The following is an 18,024-nucleotide window of genomic DNA, read 5'->3' as shown; positions in this document are numbered from 1 at the left end:
GCGAGGCGAACCGTTTCCCGTGGCCACAGCAGGGGCGAGGCGAACCGTTTCCCGTGGCCACAGCAAGGGCGAGGTGAACCGTTCCTCGAGGCCACGCAAGGGCGAGGTGAACTGTTTCTTGTGGCCACGGCAAGGTTGGGATCCACAATTCTTTTTGCTGTAAGGGCTGTCCGTGTTTGGTCTTACAGTGAAAAGTTGCTCTTTGGCAGAGAGATTGAGTTTCCTGAGCCCTGGGATCTGTGCTATTTATTCGTTTTTATGAATAAAACGAGCTTTACCCAAAGCTCCATGGAAGGCACGCCTCTTGGAAGCATCACCGAGAACTGTCTTCCTCTTGCCCTGCCAGCCTGGCCCTTCCGCTTGTATCTGGAAGCTGTTCCGTGCCCTTCCTGGCTCCAGCTCGCACCTGCCCTCCAAAGGGCTGCCACACCTGGTCAGGTGTGCCGCGGGGGCCCAGGCTGAAACTCCAGGCCAGACCTAGCTTACCTCATTCTGCCTCCAGATTCTTGGTCCTGGCTGTCATTTATCCTTGGCAGCCCTCCACCTGTGGGAGGGGCTTAGAAGTGAGGAAAAGCCACCACCAAGGATTACATCATATCAAACCCTGGGGCCTTTTCCTGGTCAGCCAGGACAATGAGAATCGTTTCCAAATGCTGAGATTATTGTTGAGAAAGTTCAAGGAAGAGATTTCTCTCTTCCTTCTGCTCGTGGAGAAAGAGTGTGGGTGTGTTATGTGTCCCTGATCTGCCAGGAAGGCAACCCTGGCTTGGGCTGCTCATTCTCACAACTGCACGTGGTTTGGTTCTCTGGTTTTAGTGTAGAGGTTGCCGGGGTTGTGGGACCCAGAGAGAAAATGAGAAGCTTGAAGCAGAAGAAGTTGGGTTCAGCACAATTGCAATGGCTTTGTGCACCCCCCCCGGGAGGGTTCAGGGTTGCACTCTCTATTTTAGACAAGGAAATTGAAGTTCAGAGATAGTAAGGGGTTGTCCCCACAGCCAGCACACCAAACAGCTGTGCTCTCCTTAGCGTGCCACACTGCCTTTTGATAATTAGGGCTTTTTTACTGGGTCCTTTTTATCTGGGGTCTGGCAGTGCACACATGGATGGGCATGCACATGATGGAACTGGGTGGTTCTGGATTCCCTTTGCCTCCTGAAGAGGTTTGGCATGTTGGTGACATTTGGACCTAGTCCTCTGAGGCCCCCTGAAGCTCAGCGTGTGCAGTGATTATCAGTGCCCGGCAAGGGGCAAGTGACAGGACTAGGAAATACTCAGGGAGGGAAACCGGGCCTCTCTCCCACTTTTCCAGAACTTCGAGTCATGGTTGGCTAGAATACCCTGGGGCAAGAAATGAAACGTTTTATTCCATGTGGAAGTTTGTTGTTTGTTTTCAAGTTGTATTTAAAGTCTATAAACATAATTTGACCATAACTTGCGTGGTCACTGATCCTCTAGTAGTACTTTAAAGATTGTGTTGTCAGCATTATTAAGTGGGTAGTTTGGGGATTCCACAGTTAGATCTTTTAATTTCTGTGACGGTTAAGTTACTGTAGACTCATAATTGATTAAGATACTGCTACATGCTGACTATTCAAACAAATTAACATTATGTTAATACAGGTGGATATTTTGGTTTCCGAATAGTTGCCTTTTTGTTAGAGTTAGGGATGGAGGAAGTGGTGGGAGGGGGTGAAGGCAGGGGAGGAAGGCGTAGAGATAATGGTAGAGGTGGTGGTGGCGGGGGAGGAGGAAGTAGATAATGAAGAGTGGAGGTGGATATGACAGCAGTGGAAGTGATGGAGGTGGAAGAGGTAAAGGTGGGAAGGAGTGGAGGTGATGGTGGAATGGGTGGAAGTGGTGATGAAGGGGTAGGTAGTGGAGGAGCTGGAGGTGAGGGTGGAGGTGGTGGAGGTGATGGAGGTGTTAAAGGGAGTAGAGGTGATGTGATGATGGAAGAGGTGGAGGTGAGGATGGAGGAGGTGGAAGTGATGGTGGAGACGGTGGAAATGATGGTGGAGGTGGGAGAGGAGGTAGAGGTGATGTGATGGTGGAGGTGAGGATGGAGGAGGTGGAAGTGATAGAGGTGGGAGAGGAGGTGGAGGTGATGTGATGGTGGAGGTGAGGATGGAGGAGGTGGAGGTGATAGAGGTAGCAGAGGCGGTGGAGGTGGTGGCGGTAGAGGAGATGGGTGAAGTGCTGGAGGTGATGGTGGAAGTGGTAGTGAAGTGATGGTGGGGGTGGTGGAGGAGGTGAAGGTGGTGGGAGAGGTGGAGGAGGTAGAGGTAGCGATGATGTGGCAGTGGGGCTGAGGGAGATGGAAGGAGGTAGTGGGAAGGGGTACAGTGCTGGCAGAGGTGTTGGGAGGGGAGGTAATGACAGCAGAGGAGGAGGAGACAGTGGTAGCAGGGGCAGTAGTGGTAGTAGTAAAAATAGCAGCTGAGATTTACTGAGCCTTGCTTTCCATGTGTGATCACACTAAATCTTCAGTCGTCCTTGTGGGTTATCCTCACACAGTGTGGTTTAATATCTCCCCAAGGTCATGTAGCTACTCTTCTGTAGAAATTCTAGAGCTAATGCTGCCTCCCTTTCAGCCAAAATGCCTCATGGATGTGGGGATACCGGATCCAAAAACAGGAACAAAACTGACTTGGCAAAGGCATTTTATTTTGGGAAAACCATTTGTCAAGATTGACAGGCTCTGGGCAGGAGGTTTCTTTGTAGGGTGATGGAAATGTTCTAAAATTAGATTGTGGCGATGGTTGTACAGATCCTTAATTATACCAACATTCATTGGTTTGTACACTTCCAACAGATGAAATTTACGTTATGTAACTTATATGTCAATAAAGCAGTTTTAAAAGTAAATGATTGCTAGACCCACCCCATCCCGCCTTGAATAGCCGGAATTGATGTTTCTGTGCCGAATGCTGCAGAGCGGGTGGTTCAAGTGAGGCAGCTCATGCGCTACTTTTGTTTTTAAATCAAGAATCGCTGCACTTGGAGGTAGTTTTGTGGAAATAAGTGCCTGAATATGGGTGGAGTACAAGCCACTGATCTGTGTCTTTTTAGGCTGTGTGAGTTTAGTGAAAATGTGATCATTTTTTATGTGGTGGCATTTTCCCCGCCAGGCCAGGCATTCTTACCATTTGGGAGAAAAGTTGTTTTGTACTTTGACCAGGGCTGGTCCCGGTATTTTCACGGTGGACTCCGCAGCCTGTATGAATACAATTATAAGCAAAGAGCATCCTCGTGCTCGTTGATACGGGACAGCTGGCTTGCCGAGTATTCTTTTCCCCCATCTCAGGCTTTTGGAAGCAGCTCTTGTTTTGGTTTAAAGATCAGTTTGACTGAAATCTCTGGTTGAAAACCTTTTGCTCCCTTTCCTCTTGTATAGACATAAAGTGTAACATCCAAACAGGCAGTGTCATTTCAAAGGAGAAAAACGGCTCTGGCTCATTTATGATGAGGGTTGTTTCCATTTGAGGGACTAGTTTTGCACACCTTGCAACTGGCAGAATTGGAGGGCTGATACTGCAGCTTTTTACCAAGTTCACTGACGTTTTAGGAATTGTTTTTCAGCCTGGTGGAGTTTCTGCATGTTTTAGGAATTTCTCTGAGTGGCAGATTTTGTCGTTACCCGTAGCTCAGTTGTTGAGGACTTGTTCTCTGACTCAGCCCAGTGGGCCTCACACGCACAGTCATGAGATGCGACGCGCTGGGCAAGCTGCTGCCCTCCTTTTTCTTATCTGTAAGAATGAGGTACCTACAGCACCCATTAAAGACAGAATTTCAGCGGGAATGCATGTAAACTGTCTAGCGCTGTGCCTGGTACCCAGGAACTATATGAGTAGAGAAGCCCTGCCAGTTTTATGTTAATATTTATAACAGTGTAGTTACACGGCTGAGGGAGACTGGTGGTTGTGAAGTCCGTAACTATACTGTATCTGACAGCTTGCGTGTGCTGAAAGTTCAAGGGCAGGCATGTGTGCGGTTGGTAGAGGGGATATCAGGAGTTGGAATGTGGGTGGTGCCTCCACTTTCAGAATGCAGGAGACACAGGTAGTGTCACTCATCACTCGGGCAGCAATCGCGTAAGGGGCTCGCAGTTTGAAACATTTCACTTCTTTAAGTGCATCTTGTGTGAAACGACAAACCCCATTCCTGTTGCAGTTCACATGTTCATCTGCAGACTCAGCGCCCTTGGGTGGACTCCAGCAATGTGCCCCACCCATCTCAGCTGATGTCCCGGGCCAGCAGGAGGGGTTCTGGAAACTGCCTACAGGAAGGCCCCAGGGAGCCCTGGGACCCAGAGGCTGGGTCGTGTAGGACTGTGTCTTCTCCTTTGCCTCTGCACCAAAAATCTGTGAGGGTAGCTGCAGGAGAGGGTTTTGTGGGGTGGCGGAGGACTGGGAGAACCCCTTTTAACTGCACCTTCAGGAGCGATTTTCATCTGCTGTGTCATCTGTTGCTTTTGTCTGTTTTAATTTGGTTGGTTGTTTTGCATACCTGTAGTGTTTAAAGTTGATCCCTGTTAAGCCTGTAGGTTTTGTTTGGGCATTCTCCCAGGTGGAAGACGTTTCGACTCCCTGTCATTCTGTTCTGTGTGGCATTGGTCTTTGTTTACCTTAGTGGAGTTATTAAGTGTGCCTTCTGCGCCGTTCTCTGGGTCCTGAAAATATTGTGCACAGGGCAGCCTGAGGACACCGCCACGTGACACCCTCTGTAGACAGAGGGGGAGAGAAAGACCTCATACGCAGGCTGCCGGCCCTGTGCTCCGTAGTGAGGTCAGTGTCTGCTGTCTGTTGAACGCCCTGAGCAGGCCCTTTGTTTATGTTATTTTAATTTGAACCTCAGAAGTGACCTATGAAGTGGCCGTTCTGCCCCAGGAAGGTGTGGAGATCGATACCCCGACGGGAGGCAGTTGCCCCGAGCCAGGACTAACCAGCACGTGGGGGCCTGGGACCTGAGCCCGTGTTCGGCCTGCCCTTTTTTCTTGTTTTTTTAAATTACACTCCTATTTAATAGAACTCATTTAAATGATGGAAGTCATTTAAGTGACAGGATTGTATAAAATAATCTCAGATATCATTAAAAAAATTAAAGATGGCTTAACTATTTTTTTGTTTTTGAGTTGAGGTTCATTATATTGTCTTGTCTGGTCTTGAACTCTTAGGCTCAAGTGATCCTCCCACGTTAGCCTCCCGAGCAGCTGGGAAAGATGGACACGTCGTCACAAGGTGAAATCCCACGATAGGCCATCTGCAAGTTGAGGAGCAGGGAAGCCAGCAGTGGCTCAGTCCAGGTCCCAGTGCCTCAAAAGCAGGGAAGCCACAGTGCCCGCCGCACTGACGATGGCACTGCTCTCCTCCCATCCAGTTTTCCCGCTGCCCCTCCAGCCATGGGTTGCTCCCACTTTTTAGATAAGAAAACTGCCCGAATCCTCAGTGAACAGCATCCCCTGGTTCTCCTGGGCCAGTTCCTCCTGTGCATCTTACACTGGTTGGCACCCAGCAGAGGCAAGAGCACATTCGATGCTCTAGTTGAAACAGAGCGCCAGTGACTGATGGAAGGGCTGCTTCCCTGCTGCTGTATGCCCAGGCTTCCTTGTGATGCTGTTTGCTGAAGCCTGGGCTTTGCAAGGTGGATGATGGGGCATTCTTGTCCCTCCATCCTCACAGAGAGGCAGAGGCATCCCTGCCCCAGATCTTGGGATGAGACTGGGCTGTGTGCCGGGGTTGTGAGGATGAGTCAAAGGGGCCCGTTTCTGGGGAGAGAAGGGCACCCATCCATTTGCCCTTGTTACTTCCTGCTTGGAAATGAAGCAGGGCTGCAGGGAAACCTCCGAGGAGGTAAACTTTTCATTGGGGCTGTCAGAGAAGGTGCCAAGAGGATGGGTCTTGAGGATGGGTTTTTGGGGTGTGTATGGTGGATGGGGCAGAGAACATTCTACATAGTGAGCATCTGGGGCCGAGTCCTGTGAGAGGCACGTTGGAATTGAGGGAAACCAGCTGGGTTGGTGGCCCCTCGAGTTCCATGGAGATAGGAGCCGCGTTACATTAGGGAGGGCAGTTCACACCTAGACACCCGGGTCCCCCATCGCAGGCCTGATTTAGCAGGTCTGGCTGGGGCCTGGGAGCCTGCATTTCTGCCACGTTCTCCCAGGTGAGGACAGGCCACACCAGGACACCTGGTACCCCAGCAGGCATGCCCACAGAGTCCACAGCACAGCTCACCACTTTCTTCCTCCCACAAATCACTTTTTATGTGCATTCTTTGAAACCTGTGGCCCTTCATCTGCAGAGTGAGGGAAATTAAGCCACCTGCCTCTGTTAGCCAGGGTCTCGGCAGTCTGCAGCCAGTACCCTCCAGAGTGTAGTGGGAGCAAAAAAAAGGAGTTTAATGGAGGGGCTGGAGGGGTCTAGAGAAAGCAGCTGAGTGTGGGCTCCAGCCTGGGGCCAGCAAGGAGCCTGAGGTAGTCAGGCCAGGGGGCATTTGTGCAACTGGCTTACGGAAGGAACAGCCCAGCTGGCCTCCCGGGCCACGTTCCTGCCTGGCCTGGCTCCATTGGCCGCCCACCACCCGGGGCCAGAGGACCAGCTATTGGTCGATGCAGCCCAGGCAGGCTGGCTGCCCGGAACAGGACGGAGGAGCAGGCAGAAACCATTCTCCTCACCCACTGGAGGGCTCTGTTACGGGAGCTGGCTCAGCACGGGGCCTGGGACTGGGTCACCCCAGGAGAGGGAGGGCTTCTCGCGTTCATCTTGATGAAGGTGGTGGTTCTGCCCTGATCTGCTGGATGGGCTTATTTGACTTGGGCAAGTTTTTCTAAAGCATGTGGATTTGGGAAGGTTCAGCATGAGTGAAGTGACCTGTGGGGCTTTAATTAAGGAGCTTGGTTGCCCTCTCCCGTCTTTCCACCTTCCCCTAGAGGTAGACAGCGTAGTAATTAAGGGCAGACTCACAGGGCCTCCCCCACTCCCTGCCCAGTCCTTCCCCCAGTGGGCGAGGCTGGGAAACACACACACAGAAAAACAAAAACTAACCTGGAGAGGAAACCACGCTAGCATGATGATAAACCTTTTATTCTTGTCCCTGTGTTCATTACCCTGCACCTGGCAGAGCGCCACTGTTTGCCTGTGAATGGTGGGTAGACGTTTGCCCCTGACCTTCCAGCTCTGTCAGGATGAGCTCTTTAATGCCACAGTGGCTAACTTTTCCCTGCTGCATTTTGTGTTTTGGCTTTATTTCACAATTACCATCATTTGTCATACCATGAAATCTTTTTTGGCTTTGCAAGAGAACAGACTTCATGTCTGAAGTATCTCTGTTGAATTAAAGAAGGTACATTTCTTTTTTGACCTTGGAATTTCGTAAACAAATGAGCCACTTGTTGAAATTTTGTTCTTACTGCCATAATTTGTCATGCAAGCCTGTCAGATTTTAACAATGCTTGAGAGAGTTGCAAGGTAAAATACAGTATCCCCAGTTAAATTACAGATACATTTTTGGAAAAGTCTCATGAAATATTTGGGACATATTTGTACCAAAAAATTATTAATTATTAATCTGAAATTCAAATTTGATTGAACATTCTGTTTCTGTATTTGCGAATCTGGTGACACTGTTTAGATAAGGTTGCCTTAAATTAGGTTTGCAAATTACTTGTCTTCTAAATGCATGTCTTAGTGGAGCGTGGTTGGCATTTAAAAGGGGAGGTCTCGGGCAAAGCAGTCATCTTGTCTGTCCGAGGAATGGGCCTCACAGTGCACAGGAAGTCCCCAAGGTGTTTGTTCACCTGCAAGGCCTTGCTCCTTACGGGGCAGGCCTGGAGCAGGGCTGTGCAGGCCTTGGGTGATCTGGAGGCTGGTCCCACCCACCCTTTGACATCGATGGGGTACCATGTTTTCTTGATATAGTCTCACAGTGTCTGTGGGGTCAGCCCAATAGCAACATTCGTATTAGCAGTGCGAGGTAATTACTCACATACGTAGCAGTAAATATTTCAGATGAGATGTTTTACTCATTTAAGCAAACTTCAAAACTATTTTCATGTTTGCCTGGAAGAAAACGACTAAGGAATTCATATAAAAGAAGCGAGAGGGGAAATGTTCTGCTGATGAGAAAACACGCTGGCAGGCTGTGAGAACGGAAAATGTGGCTTGCCGGCCCGGGAGTGGGCAGCTCTGTGGACCCGGCGAGAAGCTGGCCGAGAAACACTTGGATGTGTGTCAGGTTGTAACACGTGAGCAGAGTGACCTCCCAAGTCAGACAGACAGAAGGCCTGGGTGTTAAGTGGTCCTGGTAGAACTGGTCAGCCACTTTCTAGTGGGGAAGGAATCCTCATATTTTCTCCGCTTTTGCTATCCCACAAAATAACTGTCAGGAAAGAGTAATACATCAGGTCAGAAGGGAAATCAGAGTGAAACACGAATGAAGGTTTTTCAGTTTTCTTGACAGAGGCTGAAAGTAATTTTCAAGCTGAAAATGATGAGCAAAAAAGATAAAGTCAATAAACTTGACTGCACTGAATTGTACCTTTAAGAATCGAAAATCGAATGAAATTTAAAGACAAGCAAGGTGGGAAAAACCTTTGCTACAAATGTGAATGAACTGACTTGCTTACTCCATAAAGAGCTCATCACGGGAGAAGTGGAAGCAAGTCAGTGTTCAGTGACAGTGGCCCAGGAGGCCAGTGGGCTACCAGGGATGGGTGCTCACCCAGGGCTTAGCCTGGCTTGAGGTTTTCCATCATAAACAGATGAGCACATTGACTCAGGGAATCCAGGTAACTGGCCCCAAACCCTTAGCTGATGAGTGTCGGGGTTGTGATTGATTCATGGACATTTTTGATTTGGAAGCCCTTGGGCCTCAGGAACTAGTCTAGCTGACCTTTTAAAGGATAGCCCCAGAGAAGAAATACAAAGGGCTAATTCGCTTATGAAAAATGTTCAACCTCAGCATTATAGACCTGCATATTAAAACCACAGGGTGGGGCTGCTGCTTACCTCTGGAATTAGCCAGAAAAAAATTCCAGAAAAATAAACAGTCCCTGGCTGGCTTGGGAGTTATGAAAGAGGCGGTTGCCTCCACTCCGGGTAGAAGGGTGAATGTGTGAAGAAGAGTTTGACTGTGTGTATCTGGAATCTTAAAAAAGCGCACATGACCTCTGGCCTAGTCCTTCTACTTCTAGGGATCCTAAGCAAATAATCAGAAATGTGGACAGAGTTTTGTGCTCGAAGGTATTATTTGATCATATTTATGCTGTCTGAAAGTTGAAAACAACTGCAGAGTGTCTACTAGAGTAGCTCAGAATATGAAAAAAAAAAAAGTATTTACCAAAGTTTTAAAATAGTTGAAGACAGGGACAGGAAAACACAGAATTGTTTACACAATCTAATTTCAATAGTGTCTAGTTATGCCCAACAAAGGGGCAAAGACCAGGAAATGCTGTTATCCCACTGTTGTAGGTTTTAGGCTAATTTTATATCTAGTCTAGGTTATTTATTTATTTATGAGTCACTGCAACCTCTGTCTCCCGGGTTCAAGCAATTCTCCTGCCTCAGCTTCCTGAGTACCTGGGACTATAGGCGTGTGCCACCACGCCCGGCTAATTTTTGTATTTTTAATACAGACAGGATTTCACTATGTTGGTCAGGCTGGTCTCGAACTCCTGACCTTGTGATCCACTGCCTTGGTCTCCCAAAGTGCTGGGATTACAGGTGTGACCCATCGTGCCTGGCCTAGGTTAGATATTTACATAAAAATTTTCTTTGCATGGATTGTTGTAAAATTCAGAAAAGAGGAAAAATATTTCTCTGAGATGGTAAAGAGCAGGCTGGGTGGGAAATGTTGGCTGTGGAATTGCAGAAACTAGCTGGGGGATGGCTGAACTTGAGGGGCTGGGCTGGGAGATAACCGCCCTCTCCGATGGCCAGGGGAGCCCAGCTCTCTCCTCAGCGCCTCTTGCGGGGGTTCTTGGGGATCTTACTCTTTCCTCCCAGACACCACATGCTCTAAACAGCCCTTCCCCACTTTCTTAGTCAAAAGCTTACATTTCCAACAGCCTGTATGTTTGTCAGTAGGATATCAGTGAAATGAACTACACCATGCATCTACTTGGTGAGCTGTGCTAGAGTGCCGACAGAGATGATGATTGTTGAACTGAAAAATTTCAAAAATGATAAGAAAACACCATATGAGGAAGATGATTATGATTTGGTTTTTATTAGGAACATTTGTAATTCTCATGTGACTCAAGTAGAGTATACATGTTCTCTGTAAGTAATCCAAACATTGCATAGATGCATGTGGTAGTTTTCGTTTTTGTTATTCTGAAAAAAGAGAGGTTCCATTTTAATTTTTTCTTCATTTTTTTAACAAACAGAAAATACAGATTTTTATAATTAGTGAGTTTTACATCTATGATTAAAAAATAAAGCTCTTTCTTTTGAAAGTGGGGAAAGAGAGAAGCTGGTGAAAATGTTTTCCTTCCTTAGGGCTTTGTTCGTTTTATTTTGTTTTCTCCAGATATTCTGGAGGAAGGTGTGAACGTGACTTTGCCTCCCAGGGAACAAGCATCCTCCTTCTAAGTGGTAGATGTGGGTGAGCTGACCTTGCTGGAGTCTGTACCCTGGGCTGCCCTGTGCCTCCCCCCATTGTGAGTGGCCTGTGAAGCACAGCGTTGACCAGACCTAAACCTGTTTGCTCCCAGGTCAGTGTGCACGCAGCAGAGAAGTGAGCGTCCATCACATTTCATGCATGAGCAAGGAGGGCCCTGGGCAGAGAAGACGCTTGCTGGGAACCATTCTGGCAATTAAGAGTCAGTCACATTCCCAGGGCCCGCTGCTTGGGTGCCTTGTTGAAATCAGTGTGCTTTTCTGAGTTTCTTGGGCAGTTTGGGCACTGCAAAATGGTGGGAAGGAGCCTGGACCCTGTAGCTCGAAACCCAGAACAGCCTGGACCACTGGGTGATGAGGGTTTTGAGGGTAGTAACTCACCTTCCCGTGCCTCAGTGGCCGCCTCTGTGGCGGGAGCCCCGCTTGGCAGAGGGAAGTCTGTGTGCATGTTGGCCATCAGAGCACTTTGCATGCCAGATGTTTCCTGTGCTTCAGTTTGCAATCTGGAAGGTCTCTTTTGCGTGAATAGGAGGGAATTTGCTGATGTCAACCATGATACTTGTGACAGAATAAATATTAATAGTAGTTTTGGTGCAGATCTTGTACTTCTGGCACCGTTCAAACCTTTCTAATTACAGAAGTAGTAGTACATATGCATCAAGATTTCAAAGATTTTATCAATCTGTAAGAGAAAACGAACATCTCCGCACCCCGTTAGTCACTGATAATATTTATAAGCATGTACGTATTAAAACGCACATTTTCTTTCCCCACATTTGAATGTATCTTTCATTGGCTTCTAGTCCCATGCAGGTGCGTTTCTCAAACTGTGGGCTTAGGGTCATAATATTGCTGTTTTACGTTTTGCCTTAAAGCGTTGTTCTCATACTAATGACTAAAAAAAATGCCACGGAGCTCCTTACTTACACTTTGTGGAAGGAACCACTTACAAAACACTTTCTAGAAGTTTCTGGCCTAGGTAACAGAACGCCCAATGCTTGATTACCTGTCGTTGTTACAGAAAATGCATGTGCTTCACGGAGTGTTCATTATTTATATTCACTGCCTAAATCAAGCAGTTGGCCGTAACGCTCTTTGAATTGCTATACAGGGAAAGCTATTTAAGCCCAGACACAGAAGTAACTTTTAAATCCCTTCTGAACAGCTTGCACCTTTTCACGATGTTAGCTTCCCTTAATCAGTCTTATGTTCAACAGCTATCATTGAAAATGAATGAAGTAGATAAAGTGGAAAGGAAGTAAGGAATTGAGGAAGAAAGGAAATGCTGGGGAAGCTGGGTGTTGAAAAGTGTGGGACGCTGCTTGTGAACTCATGGCCTTTCTGCTGTGGTCCTTTTTTTTTCAGGACAAAGTGGAGCAGACACCTCGCAGTCAACAAGCGCCGGCAGGACCAGGGCTCCCTGCACCGCCTGACCGACTCGTGAATCGCCAGGGTAAGGAATGAGCAAACTCAGGAACACTCCCAGGTCTAGCTTTGCAGCAGTGGCAGGACCTGATATTCTAAAACGTTGCTCTTGACACTAATAGGTTACTATTCTAACATTGGTTCTTCTTTTCTCAGTAAGGACAATGAATCCCAAAATAGAGAAAGATCCTTGGTTCTGATACCTTCATGTATTTCCTTTCAATTAGCAAACCTCAGTGAGCAAAACCTCAAGATCAGTTTCATATGAGTTACCTAGGTTTCAGCTGAAAGGCGACTTGATGTTGCCTTTTGAACGCTGCTCCCAGGTGAATCCTCTTGATTTAGGCATGTGTATGCTTCCAGTTAAGGTGGTATTGGGCATATGTACTCTTGGTCTTCCTCTACCCTTCTCTGGTTCCTTCTGTTCCTTCTATTAATTTAATTTCTGATGAGGTTATTGTGGGAAAGGAAGGAAAGGGAACTACCTTTAGGAAATTAGACTACTTAGGAAGTTAGATCTAATAAATGAAGCTTTGCTGCAGGATGGGAAGTCTGAAGATAGAACTGGAAACATATACACGGCCCATTGTTTGGCTTGTTGGAGAGTTTAAGTGCCAGACATCACAGGGCTTAGGGCTGGTGGGAATGTGAGTATTCAGATTTTCTTAAATTACTTAATGAGAAAGGTTGACAGCAAAAATAAAAGCTGGGATCTGACCATGAAGTCAAAGCAATATTTTTTCAATTATTAGAAGATTCATAAAAGCCATCAGGGTTTTCCATGGCAAGCATAATTTTAGGATCATCTTTTAGAAAACTTTGAAAGGATATGATGCAGGGAAAGGGTGCCAATTTGTTAGTATTGACTTCGAAGCTTAAGAAAATTTTAACTTGTTATACTGTATGCTCACATATGATCTCATTTAAACGGAAATAATTTAAGCCTTGGTGTTAATGTTCATATAAAAACTTAGGCTAATACTTTAATTAGGAAACTAGAAAAAATTACACTGAAAGAACTTTTCAAGTGTTACCTTTTATCCTTTGTCTTTAAATTGTATACTCAAATATTCTACAGATAGAAGCCACCTGGGTAGTAGTACGATTAAGGGACATTTGCAGCACGTGGAGCACATTCCATGTAGAAGAGAGCTGGTTTTCTTCCGTGGCATGGAGTTACACAGTACGCTGTTGAAGCCGGGTCTCCGGTGTAGAGATTTGGTGTAGAATCTCTACACCGGAGACCCGGCTTCAACACCTTCATTTTCAGGTGTTCTCCACACTTGAAACAGGGCTTAAAGGAAGAGATGAACATGTCCCTGTATTGAACCCCACTTCTACTCAGTGACCCAGAGAGTTGGTACTTTAAGCGCACCCTTGACTTTGGCCACCTCTCAGTCCTTTTACGTACACATGACATGTAAAATGGGAAAGCCAGAAGGACTCAGCCTTGCCCAGACCCAAGCATGTCCACAGAGCATTGAACAGTGCCGTCCCCTTAGGGCTGTGGCTCTGAAAGCGGCATGGGCACCTGGCCCAGGTCGTAGGGAATACAAAGGGCTGCGCTTTCCCTTCTCCGTCAGAACCAGGCCCATGGTATCCAGCTGGGAGCTGTGGTGGGGCTCCCCTGTTTTCAAAAGATGCTGGAAAAGGGCTGTTGCCTGGGAGGGATTACAGTGCATGTGAACTCATGGCCAGGCAGCCAGGCAGAGTGCATGCAACCTTGCAGCCAGGCAGAGTGGATGCAACCTTGCAGCTGGAGCTAACCCAAACAGCCTCGCGGTGCAGTGACGCCAACTGCAACCTTCACGGTCTGTATGAGGCAGCAACTCCATACTGTCCCGACTCGACCACTCAGTGCAGAGGGAGAGGCAGGAACAGAAAAACAAGACCCACCTAAAGCAAGTCTGTAAACCAACATTCCAAAAGCACTTGAAGCAGTCCCATACCAAGAAATACAGAATAGCTAGCAAAACCAACAGATTACCAATTTAGCCCATATGCAACCAAAAAAGACGTGTGACAAAGGCATTGAAATACGTGTTTATAGTGCTCAGACAGATGCATGAAAGAATGTCTGTAAGATAAGGCAAGAAACTACGAAACACAACAAGAGCAAATGAGGCAAGACCTGGGCACCCTGGGCAGTGCCCGAAGACAAAGCAGTGTACTCCCAAGTGCAGAGGGAAACGTAACCATCCATCTAGAATTTTATGCCAACATATCACCAACTAGGAAAGGCAAAATAAACCTTTCTCAGGCAAAGATTGAGGAAAAAATGTGTCACTGGCAATCTTCGCTAAGAGAATAATTATTCTTTTATTTTTTGAGACACCAAGCCTTGCTCTGTCACCCAGGCTGGAGTGCAGCTCATAGCTCACTGCAGCCTTGAACTCCTGGGCTCAAGCGATCCTCCAGCCTCAGCCTCCCTAGTAGCTGGGACTACAGGTGTGCGCCACCACTCCCGGCTAGTTTTAGAATTATTTGTATAGATAGGGCCTTGCCGTGCCACCCAGGCTTCTCTCAAACCCCTGGCCTCAAGCTGTCCTCCCATGTCGACTTCGGAAGTGCTTGGTTTACATGTGTTTGCCACAGTGCCTGGCCTAGAAGAATGATTAAAAGTGCTTCTTGAGGAAGAAGGAATGTGGATACTAGGGAAACATGGCACATATGGGAAAATAATATGTGATGAATACTCAATTGTGTATTTAAAAATGTTAGGTGCAGCTAAAATATTGGCTGTAATTACTAAAAGAATGGGCATACAATCTATGGTTCCCAACCAGCAGAAAAAGATATAAGGGAATATCTATGAAAAATAACAGCAGTCAAAGAACATCAAGTAGAAATGGATGTTAAACATGAAATACAAAATCAGGTAGTAGGGGTAATTCCAAGTCACTTTGTGATAGCCTTAACACGCTCAAATTAATAGACACATGTAGCTCCCTCTACCCAAACTCACGATTCTTTTCTAAAATCTGTGTAACTTTTTGAAAAATTGACTGTGTATAGAAAGTCGCACTGAATTTTAAGCAATCTGTTTCATGCAAGGCTTGTTCTTTGACCCAGTGTGAATAAATCAGACATCAACATAAAAAGTTCAAAACAAATCACATAAACATGCATGTGGAAACTTTAAAACACACCAGCTCTTATTTTACTTATGAGTTAGAGAGGAAATTGCAGTGGAAATATCAATCATTTAGAACTGAATGAAAGTGAACACACTAAAGTGAAAAGTTGTATAGTGCTGCGAAGGTGGTAAGGCTAAATTTCTAAGCTTCAAAAAGAGAAAAATTAAAATTAATGAAATAGAATAAGCCTAAGGAATGTAGAAGGAATTAATTATAAAAATTAAAGTCAGAAATTGTTGAAATAAAGAGAGTATCAATAGGAACAAAATCAAACGCCAATCTTTTGTAAAAATGACCATAAGAGCAAACCTCTAGCACAGACACTAAGGAGGGAAAAAGGTGCCTGAGAAAATCAAATTAAGAGCACTTTAGAAAGTTTTAAAAACAGCATCAAGAAAACTGAAAAAAAAAGAAGAAAAGAAAATCTGGGGGAAATAGATGATTTATTGCAAAAATGTGAAGACAAAATGGACTCCGGAAGAAATATAAAATTATAATAGAGAAACCGCTCTGGAAGAAATAGTAATCAATACTACACCTTCAGAAATACTCAAGTGGTTTGCAGATGAGTGATATTAAACTTTCAAGGAACAATTTCTCTTTTTATACACACTGTTTAAGAGTGTTAACAGTGTGTACAATCTTAAAACACTGAAGGCAAGAGCTGATGCTCTCCTATTCATCTAATGTTTGTATATCTTTGAAACAGTACAAGAAATCAAAATTATAATACCATTTTACATTTCAACATAAAACAGAAAGTCTAAGTAAAACACTAGTGAATCAAATTCAGTACTTTATCTTAAGTGAAATGTAAAAGAAACAAATGTTCTGACCAAGTTGGGTTTCATATAATAGTGAAGGGATGGTTTACTGTCGTAAAGCAGTGAACACATTGGACATCTCAGAATTAAAGGGAAAAAATAATCATTTCCTCTGACAGAAAGGCATTTAATGTAACTCTCCAGTCAATACAATCCATAATAAATAATAACAAAATTTGTACTAAACCAGTACTGAAAGGAAACCTCCTTAACTTGTTAAAGTTTATTTGTCAAAAACCTATAGCATGCATCATATATAATGGAAAACTGTTAGGGTCGTGTTCCTGAAAATCTGGAATTAGACAGGGGTGCCTGCTGTCACTGGAGGTCTTAGTGTAATAAAAGAAGCAAATGAAGAAACAAAAATGTAAACATTAGAAAGACTGAAATGTGTGTCTATTTGCAAATAGTTATCCAAACAGAAAATTCACACAGATATTGTTAGCACTTTTAAAATGGGCAAGAATTCTCTAAGACAGCAGATATAATGTGAGATTAACATATAAAATGTAGAAGTACTCCTGTATGCCAAGAAAAAACAATTAGGAAACAATATGAAAAGAAATCCCGCTTATAACATTGACAAAAATTATAAGCTATCTAGGAGTATATTCAGGAAGATTACCAGGCATTGTAGGATGTTTCAGAGCATTAAAAACAACCTGAATAAGTGGAGAGCTATACTATGATCATGGATCAGGAGATGGAGTATAGTGCAGATGCCACATTTTGTCATGTTTATCTTTAAATTTAAAGCAGTTGCAGCCAACTGCTAAACAGTCTTGTCACGTGTGACTTGAAAAATATTTCCTAACTTCAGTAAGGAGGAGTGAAACTCAAGAATTCGAAGACAGATTTTAAAAACAACAAGGCATGCAGAGGAGTGATTTGCACTATCAGATAGCAATCCCTCTTGTGCGGTATCACAACTAAGAAAAAGGATATTATTGGTTCAAGGGCAGACAAATAGACCAGAGGACCAGAATAGATATCACATAAGGAGACCCACGCGTTTATGGAAACTAATACAGCATAGTGAAGTTGCGTCAGAACAGAGATGACAGCAACCATGACTGTTCACATGGGGTGGCAGGGAATGGAACTCTACTGCGCATTATACACAGTAATTAGTTTCAGGCCAATTAAATAATTAAAAGTGAAAGAACACAATGCCTTTTATTTATTTGAATGGCAAGAATTAATGAATAGTGAGAATCTTTATGCTTTTAGGCTAAGAAAGACTTTTGTGAATCAGACTTAGCACAGCCATAAAGGGAAAATGGTAAATTTGAGTGTATCACCATTACAGATTTCTGTGTAGACATAACAGATGATATTTAGAAGGCTAAAAGGCACACTTCAGCCTGGAAGAATAATTTATAAATTTCTGCATGTACATATAGAAATACATGTAACATGCGGAGTATTCCTATCCTGTTTTGTAAAAAAAAAAATTCTATAAATAAAATAAGAGAAACAATTACATAGAAAAACTGGCAAAGAACATGAGCAGGCAGTTTGCAAAAAAGGAAAGCATGATGTGTTTGTGTCTGATTCTGGACACTTATTTCACAAGAAAAATATGGAAACCAACTGAGCTGGAAATCAAGGAAGCCTGTGCTCTGAGGGCTGTTAGATGGAACAGAAAGGCACAGATCCCTCTTTCAAGTGTGTCCAAGTGCAGCGTGTTCATCTTCCCTCTTGGCGTGTTCACAGCCCTGTGAGTCTGTGCGGAATGGACCTGGGGCTTGCAGCTCCCTGGCACTGGGTACAAAGGCTCCTTCCCTCCCTGGGGGGGGTCAGTCAGCACATAGCACAGCATACAGGAGTCACTGCTTCCCCCTTCCCATCTTTTTGCCTGACACCGCGTTCAACGTTTCGGATTCTTTTTAACAAGATGCCTTGGGACCTGTGACCAAATTTGACAAAGATATGGTGCGGTTCTTTCTTGTTTCCTTAATTTTTGAGGCATCATCAGATGCTGTGATCATACAGACCTTAGCTTTTACATGGTATGTTCGA

At 45.1% G+C, this 18,024-nt stretch overlaps 1 protein-coding gene across 10 annotated transcripts in view; it reads left to right on the top strand.

Annotated features, from left to right (window-relative positions):
- Positions 1–18,024, top strand: part of GRB10 (growth factor receptor bound protein 10) — a 208,630-nt gene that overhangs the window by 76,133 nt on the left and 114,473 nt on the right. For 7 of the 10 annotated variants that reach the window (XM_017518730.1, XM_017518728.2, XM_017518726.2 and 4 more), the window contains one exon: positions 11,982–12,069. The exons of 1 other annotated variant lie outside the window; for it this stretch is intronic. Coding sequence is in view for 3 of the 9 variants with exons in the window: in XM_017518728.2 (XP_017374217.1) it covers positions 11,982–12,069 (88 nt within the window). In the remaining 6 variants the exon portion in view is untranslated. Of the gene's footprint in view, positions 1–9,222; positions 9,240–10,527; positions 10,712–11,981; positions 12,070–18,024 lie in introns of those variants that run through there. 2 more of the 10 variants (XM_037734994.1, XM_017518729.2) reach the window with 2 other exon arrangements.

Source organism: Cebus imitator, unplaced genomic scaffold (assembly GCF_001604975.1).
Source record: "Cebus imitator isolate Cc_AM_T3 unplaced genomic scaffold, Cebus_imitator-1.0 Scaffold702, whole genome shotgun sequence".
Lineage (NCBI taxonomy): Eukaryota > Metazoa > Chordata > Mammalia > Primates > Cebidae > Cebus > Cebus imitator.
This window is presented reverse-complemented; position numbering and strand designations above follow the sequence as displayed.